Source organism: Polypterus senegalus, chromosome 8 (genome assembly GCF_016835505.1).
Source record: "Polypterus senegalus isolate Bchr_013 chromosome 8, ASM1683550v1, whole genome shotgun sequence".
NCBI lineage: Eukaryota > Metazoa > Chordata > Cladistia > Polypteriformes > Polypteridae > Polypterus > Polypterus senegalus.
The window spans coordinates 2,005,893-2,026,552 of NC_053161.1; the positions used below are offsets into that span (position 1 = coordinate 2,005,893).

The following is a 20,660-nucleotide window of genomic DNA, read 5'->3' on the forward strand; positions in this document are numbered from 1 at the left end:
AATAGAGGTTCACATATGGTTTACCATTAAATTTTCTACAGTATTTTATCTTACCAGCAACCCAATGCAAAAAAGCTCCGTCGGATTGCTATTCGTGCAAAGAAATTAGAAGCCCAAGGAGTGCTGCCAAGATCACAAAGGCTACTACTAGCACGGCTCAAGAATCCTCCTACAAGAAATGCTGGACAACAGCTGCCTGGCAATGATCCAGGGAGGTGCTTCTTTGATCTCTGGGGTGACACGGGTAAGGAGGCCCTTCAAGTTGCATTCTAAAGCTGTTTAGCATATTGGATAGAAGATGTAATGGTTTTCCCTAGAAGAAAATAAAGTCCTGTCTAAAATATTTGACTTGCTATAATGAGGTGTGACAGAATTACAGAGAACTACAAGGTGACCTTTAAAGACATTCACAACTTGTCTATTTATCTCAATACTCCTAACATCTAAGTACTGAAAATCTAGGTACTACTTTTGAAATACAGCAGCAGTTATTCTAATAGAGAAACTATGTTTATTGACATTTGTACTATTCTGTCCTCTTTATTTGTATGCAACATTAGTAAGATGTTATTAACTTGAATGCCTTTTATTATGTGAAAAGTTCAAAAATTAACTGTTTTGGCAAAAAGCAAGACTTTATTTTAAACAAATGTACAAGGGTTATACTTTTCCCATATGCGTCCTTGATAAAAGGGGGATGTCTGTTGGTTGTGTAAGCTACCATTGAGCTTATGATGAGGGTCGGGCCGTGGAGGAAACTGTAAAATGTTCTTAGTTATATTAGGCTGTGTGACAGTCCATACACACAGTTATTAAATCTTAATCTTTATGCACTTTGCGGTCTGTTTTCAGGTTTTTTTTTCCCCTCTATATTTCTGTGCATCACCAGAGTGCTTTGTACCGCTGTTATTTTATTATTGTTGTTAAATTCTTTTTTAACACATTAAAGAGCAGTGTGTTGAAACTGAAATACATAGAACAGGCTGTGAATTCGGAAAGGAGTAGTTAGAGGTGTCAAGTATAAAGCTAAAAAAATGTTTGTTACAATAAAAATGTTACACAATATTTGCAGTAAATGTTTTAAATCATAATTGCTTGTTGATGAGCGTTTATTTGTATGGTAAGTTGGAGTGCACAGGACATTTAGTGCTACTCAGGACTGATGGATTCAGATATTGTGTATATATAAGCTTCATTTTTTCATTAATTTTCAAACCAATCCTTTATTGATTTTTTTTTTAAATATTTTTATACATGCCACAAAGGCAATACTTTTTTCACTACTACTTAAGAAATGCACCACTAAATTTTGATTCAAGTACAAGAAATGTTTCAAAATGATTCCAAATGCAGCTACCAGTATTCCGGCAGCTATTATAACTCATTCCTAAGATAGACTCCACAATTCAAGTGTCTTCATTTTAAAAGTGTTAGTGAATTTCAAAGCAAAAAAAAAAAAAGTCTGATAATACTCACGAAAAAATAAAAATTTCTTGTCTATGATGTTCCATTAAGGCTTAAGTGTCTAAAAACATATCTTTAAGTTTCTATATGTTATCCCGTATACTAGGATCATATGAACAGTAACAATTATGTAACAGTAGCGATAACAGTAACATGCACAGTGTATGCATAGTAACTAAGCATAATTCTTGTGTAAAAGCCGTTATCTTTTAGGTCAATGCTAAAGCTTAAATTTACCTACATTTTTGTTTAATTTAAATAGAATGTAGCTTTCACATAGATACTGGAAGATTGTTTATCCCCTATATGCTAACAAGTTAAAGGAATTATCTTAATGTTCTGCTATATTCATGTATATAGTCAATCAAATACTGTCAGATTGAAGTTTGACAGCTAGAAAGAGACACAAACTGTTTAGACAGGAGGCACTGAGGGCATATAGTTTTCTGAGTGTTATCGTATTAATTTCTAAATTCATTTTTTGTATTATTCCTGTGACATTTGAATTGAGTTGAATATATAATAGGTTTCTGTATAGTACAGCAAACAAAACTAAACCCTTGGAAGTTTTCACATTTTGTTATACAACATATAAAGATAATGGATTTATTTTTGACTTTAACACTGATCAACCAAAAAAAGTGTGTTTAATGGCAAAGTAAAAATAGATCTCTGCAAAGTGGTTTAAATAATTACATATATAAAAAAAACAAAATAGTGAATTGCAAGAGTATTAAACCTCTTCAAGTCAGTATTTAGTAGAAAAACCTTTGACAGCTATTGCAGCCTTCAGGCAGTATGAAGAGGTTAGCTCTGGACATCTGGACATTGCAGTTTTGCCCCCATTCTTTCATTCGTCAGATGTCATGGGTCTTGTCAGTGAACAACCTTTTTTCAAATCCAGGCACAATGTCTCTGTTGGATTGTATTCAGGACTCTAACTGTGCCACTGCAGGACATTAATATTGCTGTAGTCGGGATGCTCCGATCAGGTCTTTTTAAGGTCAGTACTGATCACCGATTTCATTTTACTGAATTGGCTGATACCAATTTATTTATTTATTTTTCCCCTCTATCCCTTTAAAAACTTTTTATAGTTATCTCCAGCATAACCAGATGCATAAAAGCCTTATGTCCTATATTAAAGTGGTATTTTTCTTATTAAACTCTAGACCATAGGTGTTAACTGTTCATTTTTTACTAACAAAATGAAATTCTATAGGCTTAATGTTCAGTGACAATAAAATACTAAAATAAATACATTTCTTTGAAATGCATACTAATAAAATATGTACAAAAATATACATCCGCAACATTCATGACATAAAAGAAAATAAAATGCTTTTCATACTTACAAGCTGAAATTTTTTTTCTATAATGTACTTATCCAAAATAAAGTTTACCTGAAAATAAATATCATTTTCATCAAAAGTTCATAGGTAAAGCTCAATTGTTAGCAAGCACTATATTTTGCTGTTGACTGTCAGCACTTTTAGATGCGTAACCACTAACATCTTGGTTATCCGTTGCAATCCATCGACCTCCAGCCCAGCCCACAGCTGTGACACTGAAAAATACTCAGGACGTGTAAAACAAACTCACTGTTCCGAATATATTGTTAAATTGATTACTCCGTTACATTTTTTGTATTAAAGGCAGAACTCTTGGATAAAGTGTCTGGGAGAGAGGTAGGTGTGTATATGAGACTCTGCAGTCAGTGCCATAACGAAATTTATATTTTGTTTTTGTGGTTGATGTGTCTTAACAATCACTTCTCAATCTATGACTGAAGTTGTTGTTCACCTTAAAGCATGATAGAAAACAGTTATTACTCAGCATTTGAGTTTTTATAGGGGATGCTTTTTACAAGTTCAAATTATCCTAGCATAGAAGCAATGTATCAACATATATGCATAGCTTCAAAACTTCAAAACAGCTTCAATTTTGCTCATGCCCAGAATATTACTTTTCCACCCAAATATGTGCAACAGAAGCCATGTATTGAGTTCTAGAACGTTGTACGAGTAGCAGACAACCAAACTGGCGTTTTTACACACCACATTTCAGCAGAATTAATAATTAGGATTTCCTTTTAATTTCGTAGTGCTGTAATTTGTTCCTCTGTATGGTAGTCAGATAAAAAAACAACAGATAAACTAAAACTCAAGACTGGCTTTATGCTGCACTATTTAATGTTTGTTGGCTAGTATTCTAAGAAGTGCTTATTTTAATTTCATCACTGCCATAGATAAGAGCAAAACCTCAGTGTAAAAACTGACCATAGCCTCAAATTAATTTATAAATTAAAAAGAAAATCATTCTATTATCTGGCTGCCTGCAGTTAGAGTTGTTAAGCAAAAAGGCACTTCGAGGCTAAAGATTTTCTACTTCTGTCAAATAGTTGTCTTGCTCTAGAGTCATTATTTTAATCTGTCAACTTGTCTAGTAGACTCCTGGTGGTGTTTTTTTCTTCCTAGTTGTGGGCTTTTGTCCAAAAAAATGTATGAGATATATTTGCACCAGTATTAAATTTTCTGGAACACCTGCCTTTACATTATTTGCATCATCAATTCACCAAGATGTCTTTTTTTTTTTTTTTTTTTTTTTGCAGGGTTGTTTGTTTTATCCGCAGCAAATTACACGTCCAGAATCAATTTCTTGATTTCCCTGGGTATTGCAGTGTAGGAGTATTTTATCTAAATTCAGCACTAGACAAAATTGCTCTGCTGGCACCCTCTCTTTCTGTCATGTTACCCAAGTAAAATCAAACAGCTGCTTTCAGCTAATGACCTTTGGCCTATTTGTGTGTGTTTTGTCCAAGTAAAATTGGGAATTGAAAAGAACATTTAAAGCAAGCACTTTGTTCACTGGGCAAACACCTGGCCTGATGAAGAGCAGTCTTTTACAACCAACTTTAGTATTCTGTCCCAATAAGTTAACTTGTTCTTATCTATATTGTGGTGCTCTGTCTCATTACGCATGGTACACTACATTTTTACCCTCTTGACATCACAAAATATTTTTATTTACAACATAAAGTTATCTGTTGATTTGCATCTTGATTTTTTTAAAGTATAAAATTATAAATATAAAGGGATTTCTTAGCTAACCCTGTACAACAAGAAAAATGAGTAGTGGTAGTCTATAAATGTTCAAATAAGCATGCAGCTGATTTCCTCCATGTTAGAATGGCCACATCATTTGTGAGTGATGCAAATTTTCCCATAAATTTAAATTATGTCATTAATGACAGCTCTCCAACCCAAAGGACCTTTTAATGAGCACTTGTTTTATCTAGTGTTTGCCAGGATTGGTTATAGCCAAGGTCCCCATCCCCCATTTTTTTTCTTTTTTTTCCTCTCTCTCTTTGTACATCTGCTGCCTCTTCCACTTGTGTTCTATTAATGGAAGCAGCCTGCTCCAAATTATCCATGATTACCCCTGTGTCTTTAGCACGTGTATATCACCTAACCATATTTCACATTTGCACATCTGTTAATATATCCTATTTACTGTCTTTAAAAATAAGCTGTATTCTTTTTTCTTGGGTGTAGATTTTTTTGCTTGTAAATGCTGTTACTAGGTTAACATTAAATGTTCAAGAGAATAAAACTATTAGTATAGTTTAATTTAGTATTTTAAAAATCATGTCACTATTAATATTTTTACTTTCAGTTGAAATGACACCTGGCAAATTTGAAAAACAGTTTATGAGCCAAATTAAATATTGCAACTTTCTTTTTGCTTTTGTTACGCCACAGTAAATCAAGAGAAGTCCAAACTCTAGCCCTAGTCCCACAAATACAAACCATTGGCATTTTTTTCCCAAAGACTAAGTATCATTTTACACACTTCATCACCAGCCCCCAAAACAAACAGAATCACACAAGTGCAGATCTTTTGTAAATTAGTCTTCTTCCTTTTAGCACCCAAGTCATCTTGGTAGTAGAACAGTAAGACCTTATCAATTAAGCACTGAAGTAGTAAATTGTGCATCTTACAAACAAATTATAAATACATCCATTATCTAACCCAGATAATCAGGTTCAGTATCACAGGAGCATATATTGGAAGCATTGGGCACTAGGGTTGAGTGGTATACCCAAAAAAAAAAAACTAATTTTAAAAAAGTACAGTACCAGCATTTTGTGACTTTCAATACTGGAAGTAAGCGTCAGCTTTCCTCTCAACACTATCAGGACATCATAGAGGGACAGCAAGCTCCCTTAAAATGTCTTCAGTGATTGTACATTTAATGTTTTCATTCTTTGAAAAGGCAAGTGGTGCAACAGAAAGGTGCTCAATTGTGCTGTGTACCAGGAAGGCTGGAGTAAGACGGGGGGTGATATTAGAGTTATCCATTACTTGCTTTGGAACTATTTTAGGACAGTTACTGTGGTCCAAAAGCAGGTATAAATTTTGAAGTCAAAATTTCAGTACCGATCCAACACTATTGGGCTCACAGCAAGAAACAACCCTGCATGAGGTATCAGTCCACATGGCGCACATTCATTCAGGCTTGACTAATTCAGAGATGTCAAATGGCTTAACATTGAGATCTCAAGGACATTAGAGAAAACTCAGAATGCCCATAGAAAAACCTACATAGAATCTGAGAGAACATCCATGCTTCACACAGAGCCAGGCCCAGTATTAAAAGCCAACACTCTGGTGATGTGAGGCAGCAGAGCCAACATGTGTGGCCCCCACCACCACTCCAAATCACTGAACGTGCTTTAGAATATATGTTATATTAATAAAGTGTCTTAATTGCAGTGTTTCAAAGAAGTAGAAACCAGGCTTTAGTCTGTAAATGTTATAACTAAAGGTTATAATTATGCCTTAAGAAGAGTTGTCAGTATTGTACTATTTGCAGAGTTTCAATCGGCTTAAGTGAATTTTTTCCCCTTCTTGTTTAAGGGAAAAAGAAATGGCTCATCCACTGTTTCATCTCATTAAAACAGTTAATTAATTAGGTAATAAATGTATCATTCTGTTTTACTAGAAAAACACAGTTAAGTTTCTTTGACACGCAAATGAAAGTTAATGCTTATGAATTAGATTCCCTAATCGCTATATATAGAAAGAAAACACAATTGGTCTTGTCAGTGTCACAGACAGCAGTACTGAATGAAGAGGGTTTTGCATGTTGTTACTACTATGCTACAAAACCATCTTCACTTCAGCTCAAAAGAAGAGACGTCACTTTTTGGACTTCACTAAAAGTCTATCCTTATACATTGCCATGGACAGTTTTTCTTTGAAGGATGTGTGTTACCTTGTTTGCTTCTAGGTACTTCCATTTTGCAAAACTAACTAGTGGAGGTATGAACTGAGTTTTCATCTTGCGGATTTCAAGTACAGTCATAAATGATTACCTGCCTTGTTATTGAAACAGAAGTACCTTAGAATTTTATATAATTGAAATGATAATGATTTGATGAAGCTGAAAGTAAATTAACTGTGTTTATACATTCTAATTTTCTTCTACTAGAATGCTGTGGTCAGTTTTGCCAAAATATGCCTTCTCTTACAGTTATTTATATACTAGCTGTCCCCCACGGCTCCGCCAGTGTAGTAGTGAAACAAGACAAACTTTAAAAATGAATAAAAAAAAAATGTAATAAATAGCTTTCGTGTCCGAGGGCCTCTTGATATACAAAATGTTTGGTTTTGCTATCAGGGGTGAGAATGTAGCTATGATCTCTTTGCCAAGAAAGTAAAAAGTTGGCAAGGTATCTCTGGCCAAGTGGAAAGTAGGTACACTCCAGCATCAAATGTTGGCAGTGTATCTGATTGTATTCAGCTCTGACGAGAGAGCGTCCCCCCCCCCATGGGGAGAAGAGCACGTGGCCATGATATTGCTGCCAATGAGCAGGTGCCCTCCAAAACACACGTAGCTGTGATCTCTCTCTTAAAAAGTCAACCATTACTCCTTAACAATCTCTAGATGATAATGTTTGCTGAAAAAACAGGTATCACCAGCTAAGCGGAAGCAAGGTATGCTTCAACACGTGGGAGAGGTGGAGCAACTCGAATAGTGGTTGGCTACTCTTGAGTTCCCCCTTCCCCTCAGCCCGTAGCCTGTTTCTCAGATTCACGCAAATAAATCGGTGCCACAACAGAAGTATAATACTTAGCACAATGAGAGAAGTCACAAAATCATCCAGAATGTCAAAGCAAATAATAGAAAAAACTCAGTGTAAATCTGTTAAGTAGTTGTCTCATGAAAAGCGGACAGACATACAGACGTTGGATTATATATATATATATATATATATATATATATATATATATATATATATATATATATATATATATATATATATATATATATATATATATATATATATATATATATATATATATATATATATATAGAGAGAGAACACATACCTCAGTAAGGATTCTTTAGAAGGAAATGTATTTTCCCAAGTGGTTGTCTAGTCTTTACCTCTCTGTATATGTGTTTCTGTTCATTAGTTGAAGTGTTTCACAATTAATGTTGCATCCAAAAGTTCCAGCACTTCTGTTGTCTGTGCAGGTAATGTTGTTTTACTCCTTTTGCCTTTTTGCAGAAGGTGAAGCACCAAAGGAAGATCCCTTTTACTTAGAACAGACAAAAAGGAAGCAAGTTGCAGTAAGTACTTCCTGCATCTCTAATATATGAGCTTTATTTATTTACAAAGTCTGAATCTCTACCCACTCCACGAAAGGAAATATTGAAATGAGAAGTGTTGCTATGCTTAGAAAGTTTGACTCTAAATTGTATTAAGTGGAGCTAGAAGATGCATTGATGCATTAATCTTCTTAGTCGTTTTCCATTTTGCTACAGTTCTGGTGTGATTTAGGAACCAACCACAGACAAGGTTGACAGTCTGTCGCAGGGCCAAATCAAGCATACAACAACACTCACCTTTTTAGAATTCCTTAATAACCTAACCTTCCCATCTTTGGAAACTGGGAAAAGAATGAGATTAGCCAAAGAAAAATACACTGGGACAGTGACCAGGCTGAAATATATATTAAACCTTGCACCATGCCACTCCACACTTGCACATATCAACATTCTGGCATTGTAAAACATACCTCAAAAAATCGAATGAAATTGTTATAATTAATGGCACATTTTTTTTAAGGCCAGGTAGAGGAAAAAATTATGGAATCATTCAACGATGAGTAAAAAATTATAACATCATTAACCCAAAAAATTACAATTGGTACTTTGTTGCACATCCTCTGGCTTTTATGACAGCTTGAAATCTTTGAGGCATGGACTTCTCTAATGAAAAACAGCATTCTTGATCAATCAGAATTTTCAGCTGTTAAATAAAATAGTTTTGTGTCATATCTGTGATTTGTTTTTACTAACAAAATAAAACATCTGAATGAACATCCTCCAGTTCCATAAATTTGGACAGGGGTTATATAAAGTCAGTTTAGGCCTTGCATTCACCTGTCGTATCTAGAGGAAAATATGCACAGACAAGCAATAAAAGTTCAGTGGCAAACCCAGAATCGTGCTTCTTGGAGGCAGATCTTTGCATTAAGTTAATTGGTAATTCTAAATTGTTCAAGTGTTGGTATGTTCATGGTTATGCATTCCCTTGTTTCTGTTTATTCTGCAATAGACGCCACACCTGGAATACATGGTGAAAACACAAACTGTGTATAGAAACCTTCATGGCCAGGATTTGAATCCAGGTCTTCAGAATTATCAATTTGCATACTTAAGTGCAACCTGGATTAAAGTCTTAGATAAAAGACTTCACTTGTTTAACAACTAACTTTCTCTTGTCCTACACAGCGTCCACGCCGACTTAATATCAAGCCTTCAGCTTTGCCACCTGTGGAAATTCCTGTGGCGGGAGCATCTTACAACCCAGATTTTGAGTCTCACCAGGTAACATTTTTGTGGTCTTTTATCTTGGCTTTGGGAAGGCAGGCCAGTGTAATTAGAGGTAGGACAGAACTGACTTTCTTTACTGACCTCTGATTGTTACTTTGTATTTTCAGTCCTTACTGCTTCAGGCACATGAAGTGGAAGTGAAGAGGCAGAAAGAAGAAGATAGGCTACAGCGACAATTGGCTGTGCCACCCGAGGCTGTTGCCACTGAAGTAAGCAATTTATGATGTGGATAGAACATTCCACTATCATTAAATTGACAGATAAGTTATAAGAAGATGTTTTTTTGTTATTACTTTGCTGTGTATGAGTATATGTTTTTTTTATATGAACTGGCTGCAATCAATCCTTTGTTGATCTTTCAGTTTAGTTTTTCCTTTTCTTGTCCAGGAAACTAAATTCACTGAGCAACTTGAAGGACTGCTAGAGGAAGATGAAGAATCTGAAACAGAAAAAGATGATGCACCAGGGAAAGGGGCAGAAGCTGAAGCTGAAGCAAAAGAGAAAAAAACTGAAAAAGAAAGGAAACGAGAAAGACTTTTACGAGAGATGGTAAGAAGTTTGGCTGCACATCAGTTTAAGGTTATAGAAAATACACACTGATAATAAATAAACTTCACACTTTGCACAATTGTTTTTATACCTTTATTGATATGTTTCTCATTTAGTTTATAATTTGAAAATAGGTGGATTGTTTTACACTTGTACAAGTGATTTTTTTTATTTTTAATAGCCCAATAATTTAATGCTGCTACACACTTAATGGTAGGAGTATCTAGGTTTTTCCCATCTTTTCCTAGAATTGTGCAGCTTGTCAAAAACTCCTATGGAGTGACCTTATTACATGTTGAATGTCATAACTACTTGTAACTTTGCTGAGGGTATATATTTCTAATAAATTAATTGTATAAATAATAGGGATATATATTTTCAATTTAAACAGTAGTCATTTAATGAATGTCTTTTCTAACTGTAATAAAGAAACCAGAAATCACGTATGTACCTGTGTTTATATTAGATACAAGTCATTCCTGAGTGAAAAGCATTGGAAAGCCAAACTGTCAAATTGGAGATGCACATTACAACAATAATGTGGCAATGAATCCACTCTTTCCATAAGCCATATGATGTTTTTTTCAATATGGTAAAGATGAGCAAAGATGGGGGTGCCTTGGGATTTTAGGAGCAAAAACTAATGTCTGTGATATAGGTGGACTATGATATCAAAATTCATAGATTTACGTATTATGTCATGTATTGTTTTGCATTCTTCTGCTACACGCATTTTAAAGAAGCAGTTCCAGATAATGTTATTATTTTTTTTAATATAAGTTTTATATTAATGAGGTATTTGTACTTGAACACAAATGAAATATAAAAAAGTGGCATTGTGGCCAGCCTGTTAATGCACAGAGAAGAAAGAACAGAGAGCTTATAGAAGGCTGTTAAAATAAAATGCCAAAAAAATGTTTGGGAATGAATGTAAATCAGTCTTACAATTGACTTTTTTTTTTCTTTTTTTTTTTTTTTTTTTGCATAGTTGGTGTAAGTAGTGTTCCTTTATAGTGAATAACATCTTGGTTCTGTTTTTTAGCCTTGTTTTGCCTAACTCTTGGTGGTAGTGGATGTTTGCATTTATTACTTATTTCAGTGTATAAGCAATTTGCTCCTTTTGCTGGTAGTGCCAATGAAAGTGGCAGCATATGAGTGTTTACTGTGTACTGGTATGATCAGATTTGTCACAGTTATATTGTTTTTCTTTGTTTTTGTTTTTTTTTTTAAGAAAATGCACAGTATTGCCCAACGGAAAGCCAAGGATCACAAGCAAGAGCTTTTTCGACTTCGCTCAATCAAGGCTGAATTGCGTAAATCTGAGGAGGTTACAGCACAGAGGCAACAAAAGCGTAGGGATAAGAAGGATGCAGAAGTTACAAAAACCAAAAGACTTGGCCGACTGAAGTGAGTGTCATGAAGTGTCTGGAGGTATTGCTTTCAGAGTGTCAAGTTTTGTGTATGCATCTCTGCACTAATGACTAGTTTGTAATGTTTTACACTATGGTTTTGAGGTTGGTTTTCTATTTTTATGACTTTTTTGTGTTTTAAGATATCAGGATCTTGATTTGGATGTCCAGCTAAGTGATGAGATTTCAGGATCACTCCGGAAATTAAAGGTGAGTATATCTACATTTTATAATATTGACTGTACTTTATCCATTTTATCTTTTAAGGTCTGGCACTCTTGTTAAAAAAAAAAAAAAAAAAGATTTGGGTTACACTGCTGTCCTGCCACCTAATCCATTTCTGCTCAATGATGAGCTCATCCTTGCGCACAAAGTATTCCTAGTGGATTCCTGCTGGGAATGTGAAGAATGCACAGGTTTTCCTGAGCATGACCATGTTGGGTGTAGCTTTGGGAACTGAGGGCTGAGGATTGTTGTGACTTGTGACAAAGCAGCTTTTGTGAACCCAATTATATTTTGCCAGACCTTCAGCCAGATCTGTTTTTGTAATGGAAGTGTTCATGTAAAATTCAAAATGTCATAATTGTTTTGCTGTTTTTCTCACCATGCTCTGTTGAAGTCTGTGAAGTTTTTTAAATTTTCTTCATATACCTTTGTGGGTTTTTAATCAAGGATTCTGGTTTTCTATCCAGTTCCCAAAGATGTCATTTTAGCTTAATTGATGATTCCAAACTCAAATTGTATGAGTATCTATTGTGGTAAACTATTGCCAAATCCATGGTGGGTTCCTAGCTTTCTTCAGAAATTGTACTTCTCATTCTGGTTTAATTCTGCGGTGGGCTGGTGCCCTGCCTGGGGTTTGTTTCCTATCTTGCGCCCTGTGTTGGCTGGGATTGGCTCCAGCAGACCCCCGTGACCCTGTAGTTAGGATATAGCGGATTGGATAATGGATGGATGGATGGATTCTGGTTTAATTGGTGTTTGATAAAGTAAACCTAAACATAAGCAAGTATAATCCAGTGCTTCATCATCGCATGCTGCACATTTCATTATTCAATTTCCATACTGTCTTTTTTTTTTTTTCTTTTAAACAAGATATTCAGCCATTTACAGAGAATTCAGAAAGTATTTAGACACCTTCACTTTCTGCACTCTTTATTGTGTTGCTGCAGATTTAATTTTAAATGGATAAATTTGCCCTTTTTGACCATCAATCTACACTAAATCAAACTAATATATAAAGCACAGTCAATGTATTTATGTTTGTCCGCAATACAAATCTGCACTGGGCGTCTGATCGCCACCAAACTGGGCATGGGGCTCCTTTGTGACCAGGAGAAAGTCATGGGGTATGTTTGGTTTGGAAAAATGTCCATGGTGAACTGCAGGGCACCTTTTCACTGACACAACATTCGGCACACGTCCCCATACTGTAGATGGCTGCACGTTGTAACAGAACTTCACCGCAGTGCCATCTAGCGGCAGCTTTGGTCTCTGTGCATCGCTCTTTACCCATGTTTTTAAAATTGCCAAGAGATGGCAAAAGTGTCCAAGTATGAGAAGGCCGAGTACTTTGATCGGGTGAAGAGGAACTGGTGCATAGATGTAAAACGTGAACAACCCAGTGCATATGACCGCTGACACACCCGTGTTTCTGCACGTCACACTCCCACACGCACTGATACTGCTGTACTTCAATCGCCAACGTCTGTTATATAAAAGCACATTTGAACAGAGACTAACCTTAAAAAGACAGCATCCTTCCCCCACCATTTTCCCCAAACGCAGCACTGATTGTATGTCATTTCTCTCTGTACTTACCATCGCCAACGTCCGTTACATGGCATCATGGTTCAACACAGACGCTCCTTACAAACAGAGCACCCCTCCCTGCCATTTTTCCCAGTACGGTTTCAGTGCTACTCTTTCTCACTGGCTTTCCGTATTTGTGGTTCTATTTCCTCGCTTTCCAACTGACAGTACGATTTCAGTGTTGCTCTTTCTGACTGACTGGTGGTGTTTGTTCGCTTTCCGATGTATTGTAAATAATGTAAATTCATCTCACTGTGGTGCTTATTCCATATGTAATACCATGTTACACATTATAATTGTCTTGTTTTTCGCTAATAAACCCATGCCACCAAAAAAAAAGACGTAGAATTGAAAGGTCCATTTCAGATGCCACAAGAAAGTCTATTTCAAGGGCGTCTGAAATGCCACAGCAGACAGAATCCAGAGTGTCAATCAGAAAACTGTTTCTTCTATTTCTATGTTCTGTTTCTTTCATTTGGGAAATTCACCGGTTATAGATTCCCGGGCAACGCCAGGTACACATTTGAACCGAAACTTGCCTTAAAAAGACAGCATCCTTCCCCCGTCATTTTCCATACACGCAGCAGCAGTTGTATGTCACTTCTCTCTGTAGTTACCATCGTCTGTTAGATAGCAGCACGGTTCAACACAGACGCTCCTTACTGTGTAATACCACTCGCCTTTGTGTCAAGATTCTCTATCCAAATATTATTGAAGCAACTATTATGACACGTTGTGCAAGACATAAAGATGTTTTCATACCAAGAATACCGCTGATTCCAAATGATTTACCCTTTGATTTCAAACTGCTCCAATTTCCTGTTTGTTTGGATTTTGCTATGTCAATTAATAAGGCTCAAAGGCAAGCGCTACAAGTTGCAGGCATCAATTTCGAAAACCCATGCTTTTCACACAAACAACTCTACGTAGCATTTTCTACAGTGGGCAATCCTCAAAATTTGTTCATTTTCTCACAACAAGGGAAAACGAAAAATATAGTGTATCCAAAGGCTCTGGAATGAGCACTTATATTACCTCTTACAATAAAATGTGAATCAGAAAACTGTTTGTTCTATTTCTATATTCTGTTTCTTTCATTTCGGAAATTCATCCGTTATAAAACGTGAACAACTCTACGTAGCATGTTCTAGAGTGGGCAATCCTCAGAATTTGTTCATTTTCTCACCACAAGGGAAAACAAAAAATATACAGTGGAACCTCGTTTCTCAACCATAATTCGTTCCAAAACTCTGGCCGTAACCCAATTTGGTCGTGAACCGAAGTAATTTCCCCTATAGGATTGTATGTAAATACAATTAATCCGTTCAGACTATACGAACTGTATGTAAATATATATATATTTTTTAAAGATTTTTAAACACAAATATAGTTAATTATACCATAGAATGCACAGCATAATAGTAAACTAAATGTAAAAACATTGAATAACACTGAGAAAACCTTGAACAATAGAGAAAACGTAACACTGCAAGAGTTTGTGCTATAGTGCTATGAACCGCTCGGTAAAAACACTTTTTTTACTGAGTTTTAAGCACAGGGAAAAAAAATGAACATTTAAAAAATCTGTAATTTAATAAACCACCAAAAAAAGTAACATTGCAACAATGCACGCTACAAACCGATCGCTGTAAACAGAAGTGAAGTGGAGGTTAAAATCCAATAGAAAAAAGTCTTCATTAAATACAACAAGGTTTAAATAATGCTTGAATCTGTCTCTTTAAAAACAAGCCCGGTGCATTCTTTAACTGCCTTCTCGGCCTTATGCGTCCATCCCTCTCTCTCTCGCTCACACGTCTGTGTGTGTCGCTCTCTCTCTCTCTCGTTCGCTACACAGGGAATGCACAGGGAGAGACTGAACACGTGCGGAAATCTTAGGTGCACACAAACCGAAAGGGAAACTGGCTTGTTCCTATACCGAGTGTGTGGTCATGATCAGATGCAAAAGTTTGGTGAACTTTTTGGTCGTAAACCTATCTGTACGTGTTCCAAGATGTTCGTGAACCGAGGTTCCACTGTAGTGCAATCCAAAGGCTCTAGAATGAGCACTTTTATTACTTCTTACAATAAAACGTGAATCAGAAAACTGTTTGTTCTATTTCTATATTCAGTTTCTCTCATTTCGGAAATTCACCGGTTATAGATTCTCAGGAAACATTTAAGCAAATATCATAAGCAAACATTTCTCATCCATGCAGGTACTCGGATCCTTATTTCAGTACATTGTGTGATCAGAGACTTATACAAAAATGTCTAAGGTAATACTACATAAAAGTAATTAGTTTTTTTTCCCTTTATTGAGACACAGCACATTTAATTGGATTCAAAGAGTGGTCAAGAGAAAAAAAAATGTAATTGTAGACAGTTCATAGTAATGAAGGAGGCAGAGAGAGTGGTAAAAGAAAGAGCTAAGGATCAGATGAAAGCAAGTTACATGTAGTTTGGTTTCATGCCTGACAAGTGAACATAGATGCAAACTTTGTTGTCAGGCAAATGTAGGAAATAATAGTATTGAGAAAGAAGCTATATTATGCATTTGTGGATCTAGGTGTGGATGAATGATTAGTGTCTGGTAAGGAGGTGTGAATAATAGTCAGGACAGCATAGTGAAAGTTGTGAGGTTAAGGTGGGGCTGCACCTGGGATCAGTTCCAAGTTTTATTGCTTTTCATGATTGTGATAGCAATTGTTACCAGTGAAGTGTGTGTAAAATTGATATTGGGGCCCTTAGTACACTGATGATTTATATTAATGGCAAAAAATTAAGTGAATTTGAAACAGAAGATACTGAAATGGAAATCTGGTTTGGAATTGAAAGGCTCAAGGTAAATGCGGTAAAGGCCAAGGCAGTGGATGGAGATGAAGGGGCAGGAGACAGGGAAGAATTGGGCACAATTTTGAGAGCCCATTGTGGCTTCAGGGTTTCATCAAAGCCATCATGTGTTTTTACGTGGACATCTGCCTTAATTGGACAAGCTGTTATTTGCTAGTTTTTATGTTTTTGATGAGTTCAAAAAGTTATAACAACATTAATTTATATCGCACATTTTCATACAGGTAATGTAGCTCAAAGTGCTTTACATGATGACAAAAAGAAAGTTATATGAAAGGAAAGACAAATAGGATTAGGCATTGAAATTAAAGAATAAGTAACCAAACCAAAAGGTAAGGTCAGTTGGCCGGGAAGACAGGAAAAAAAAAAAAAACTCCAGTTATGCTGGAGAAAAAAATAAAATGTGCAGGGGTTCCAAGGCCAAAAAGACTGCCTAGATTTTTTTTTTCATTGGAATATAATTAGGGTTTATGTATGTTTCATTTGGATATATTTTAATTTGTATTTTTCCAGACTATCTGGTAATTTAAGCTGTTATTTACTATTTAGAATGTTAATGTGTCTGACGCCAAAGTAGTTGTATCCATTCAGAATTAATTCTGTGTAGTTTGCCTGCTTGTCTACTCAACCTATCACTAATTGTCTCTATTATGATGTAGTTAAAAGAACAAACTCAATAGAAAAAGGTAAAATAGACAGAAATATTTCAAAAGAGAATTTAAAGCTATGGAAAAAATATTTTTGAATTTTATTTAGAAAAGCACAGTAGTGTGAGATTTAGAATAAAACAAAAGACCAGCTGATTATATAGTGAGATTAATTAGAGGTAAACTGATTAACTGACTGTGAAACTGGTTGAACTTAAACCTACAGCCATAGTGGGCTTACAAAATTAAACTTAAGAACCACTGCCCTGTAATAACAGAGGAAACAGACTGTTAATAAATGCATGAGAATAATGATACTGACAGATCCATAGAATTTGTTAGCAAATTACCCAATGAAAAGATGTGTGCTTGCTTTCAGGATCGGAATTCAGACCAAGCCATTGTTCCATTTTTTATTCTTTCCTTTTTCTGAGTGCTTCATTTTCATTCCACGTTTCCATTCATGCATATAGGTTAATTGGTGACTCTGAATTTTCTTGTACCAGTAGGTGTGGGACTGTGTAAGAGTATGTGTGCTGGCACTTCCAAAATGGGCCCCAACTCCACCTGTTTTAGAATTAAATGACAAAGTTTTGACTGAAGTCCAAATATCAAATAAACACTTTCACAAAAGGTACAAGTATAACAAAACAAGTGTGCTTTTATTTAAGACTATAACCAAAGAAAAAGAAATCGGGTTATTATACTTTGTTGACATGACTGCTTTGTTAGTACAGCGGTAAGAACGGCTGACTCACAACCAACAGGTTGCGGGTTTGAAGCTGACTGCTTCCCAGAATTAATGTCTTGAGTAGTGAGCTGCTCTTTGTTACTATTATACAATAAAAACATACATTTGATTTGAGTCTGTAACAGCCGGTGTAAATGTATGGTACATGTAAAGGTTTTTTTTTTCCCCAGCTGGATTTCCAAAACAAAGGTTTATATATCTGGAGAGATGGAAGTTGTCTCAAAGAAAAAAAAAATCCTTAGAGAGAAAAAAACATGAAATTTGGATGAACTGTTCTTTTATCATAATCATTATATATGTTTTTGTGCTGCACCTTTACTTACTTATCAATCTACTATGTATCTAGCAATGTAAGCTTCTCATCAGGTTCTATTGACTGAACAGTGTTTGCCACTTCTTGTTGCATTTGACAGCCAGAGGGCAGTATCTTAAAGGAGAGATTCAAGAGCCTGCAGAAGAGAAACCTCATAGAGCCAAGAGAGAGAGCAAAGTAAGAGTGGGTTAGGGGTGTTGATTCTTAAGGGGTGGGAACATTGTACCCTTGCTTTGTGGAACTGCATTCATGTAGTGTACCACCACTGTACCAATATGATTCTGGTTAAAACAGTGATGGTCAATCATGCTGGTCTTGTCTCACAGCACCTGTTATTTTAGTTTTCTTAAACTGGGATACGCAGTGCTATTTTAATTTTTTTAAACTGGGATACGCATTTTGTTGAAGACAAAATCACATTCCTGCTGTTGTTTATGGTGTAGCCTTTAGTGAAAATAATTAAAATACAAGGCATTTGTGGCAATAAAATCCCATTATTATGCAGTGATTTATTTGGGCACGTTACAGTAGTCAAGATGTTCATTGAGTCAGTAACATCATGTAATGTACCACATGTTTACTCAAATAGCAATATGCACTTATCCTGCCCAGAAAGCACACATGCCAATTCCTCAAAGATCAAAACCACATATAAAAATGAAAATGTAAAAACTGTTACTCCATTGTTTTATATTAGATTAAAGAGATTGGGTAGTAGTTGTTTGGACAGTTTAATCTTCCAGTCAGTTATGGTTTTATTAGGTAGTCACTCATAGTTAACCCCTGTTGTTCCATCCAGAAGATTTCTTATCAGCATTTCTACACTGTTTTTAACACAAGAAAGTCTAAATGTAATTTACATTAACTTCTGTTGCCTGCAAACTTTGAGGTCCAGAATGACATCAACCTTTTTCATTTTGTAACCCATAAGGGTGCTGCTATCCATTAGATTGATCATCAGTGTGTAGCTTTCTTTTCTAGTGGTTTTAGAATAGCCTTTGAAGAAATCCATGATCTTTTAATACTCAGCCCCCTGTAGATGGTCTGTCCTTTATCTAACACTATGATTATAAAAGTAAATCCACACCTTGGGTACCCTGTTCAGTTTTATGTCCAACTTACCTGGGGTCTTCACCCAAAATTACATGCAATTCCCACATTTTAAAAAAAAAAGTAACATGGCATGGAAATATTAATAGATTTTTCATTTAATTGGGGGTGGGGATTAAGTAGCCTTACTATATTAGAACATCAAATTGAAATGTGTAACCCCTAGTTAATTCTGCAAAAAAAATCAAGAGTTGGAATTTTCTCATCTCTTTTGCATTATTTCCTTGTTTTTTGTGATTGCCTTCTCTTTTAGATAAATGCCAAGTTTCTCAATGCTTTAGTACATCCCTGCTTACAATGTTTTTTTTTGTCATGTTTTAAGGTTCAAACGAAAATACAAGTTGAAGTATGTAGAGAAGAGAGCATTCAAAGAAGTACAGTAAGTGTATCGTGCTTATAGCCTTGCCAGATTAATATAGTACAGTGGATGTTCACCTGTGTATTTTGCTCCAAAAAAATTATTTTTGTTTCTCCTAGGTTGTAACTTTTATTGTGTACAGATGACTTACCACTCCCGGAAAGACTCTCTGCAGCCACACTAATAAATGTTTTGTAAAAAGGTGTTTGCTGTTCCATACAACATAGAAGTTCTTCTGCACATTTGACTTCCTGTATTTTCCCCCAAGTGGCTGATTTCACAATTGCCCCTTACCTGCAGTTTTCTTTATTTTCAAGTTTTGGTTTTTCATGCCAATGACAAATGATCTTTTTCAGACAGAATGATGAATGGAAAGTGTCTGTGTTGAATATATACAGGAATCAGAGGAAACTTCTTGTTTTTTGTTTTATGTAATATATGATAAAAACAAAATAAAGATTCACTTTCTCCCTTTGCCCCTTGTTAGGGAAACCAGTACTTGTGATTTATGTTTTCTTTTTTGGATGTCCAGCTTTAGCTTAAAGGGAAAACTCAAAAGACAACTTTCTTTCAGCTGTAATGCAAGTGAGACAAAATATGCTTCTTTAACATGAGGGGAATTTGGGAGAAGGAATTACCTAAGGGAATGAGCAGTTCCAGCTGGCTTCAGCTTTTGGGAAAATAATGGACTTGGAACAACTTGTTCACTGCTAGGGAAGAGCAAAAGATGAGACACCTTATGAGCTTAGATATTAGGTTCACAGGAAAAATAAAAAAAAACTGCCATGGCTAGCTCAACTGTAAAGGATTAATTGCAAGTGAGTCTGTGTGTATAATTTCTTTTTATGTTTAGCATTATTTATGCTTGTTTGGAAATTTTTCCCGTGGAAAGAGTTCTTGTTTATCCCCATTCTATATGCTGAGCTCAGGGCTGTAATACATGAGACCTGACTCAATGTTTTTTTTGTCATCTCGGACTTGTCTTGGACTTTAAGGTATTTGTACTTAGACTTGGCCACTGGTCTCGCCAAATAATATTGTCAGTGGTCTCGAATCGACAGTGACAATTAGGGTAAGACTTGGCAGCTGCTTGTCATTTTCATTTTTGGTTAGTGTCTTAGTTTGATGGATTAATCTGTACAACCTCTGCTAGTCAGAACACTGCCGTCTTGATCATTTCCTCAGTCATGACAGCAGCTGAGGTTTCATTTACAGTATTTCAAAAGCCCATAGTCACTTCTGATGCAGGTTCATTTGATTGAAAACTCATTTCATTCTTGAGATTTGCATATCACAAGTACTTACAAACAAATTTTATTAGACTGACTCACAACCTTTTGCCTAACTAAATATGAAGTATATTGCCTGTCTCCGTAAAGATTCTTTGGTCATAAGCTTTGTTCTTTTAAAGGAAAAAAGTAATCCATACCTTCTGGGAAGAATTTGTGTACTATAGTTGGAAGACTGTGGAAAAGAGTGTAGCTTGGC

General features: G+C 35.6%; 1 protein-coding gene across 1 annotated transcript in view; it reads left to right on the top strand.

Moving 5' to 3' along the window:
- Positions 1 to 20,232, top strand: part of nop53 (NOP53 ribosome biogenesis factor) — a 58,588-nt gene extending 38,356 nt beyond the window's left edge. The window contains exons 4-13 of the mRNA XM_039760597.1: positions 42 to 244; positions 8,043 to 8,104; positions 9,272 to 9,367; positions 9,481 to 9,582; positions 9,761 to 9,922; positions 11,154 to 11,329; positions 11,475 to 11,541; positions 17,805 to 17,881; positions 19,137 to 19,193; positions 19,292 to 20,232. Of these exons, the coding sequence (XP_039616531.1) occupies positions 42 to 244; positions 8,043 to 8,104; positions 9,272 to 9,367; positions 9,481 to 9,582; positions 9,761 to 9,922; positions 11,154 to 11,329; positions 11,475 to 11,541; positions 17,805 to 17,881; positions 19,137 to 19,193; positions 19,292 to 19,298 (1,009 nt within the window). The 3' untranslated portion in view covers positions 19,299 to 20,232. The remainder of the gene's footprint in view (positions 1 to 41; positions 245 to 8,042; positions 8,105 to 9,271; positions 9,368 to 9,480; positions 9,583 to 9,760; positions 9,923 to 11,153; positions 11,330 to 11,474; positions 11,542 to 17,804; positions 17,882 to 19,136; positions 19,194 to 19,291) is intronic.
- Positions 20,233 to 20,660: the final 428 nt, after the last annotated feature.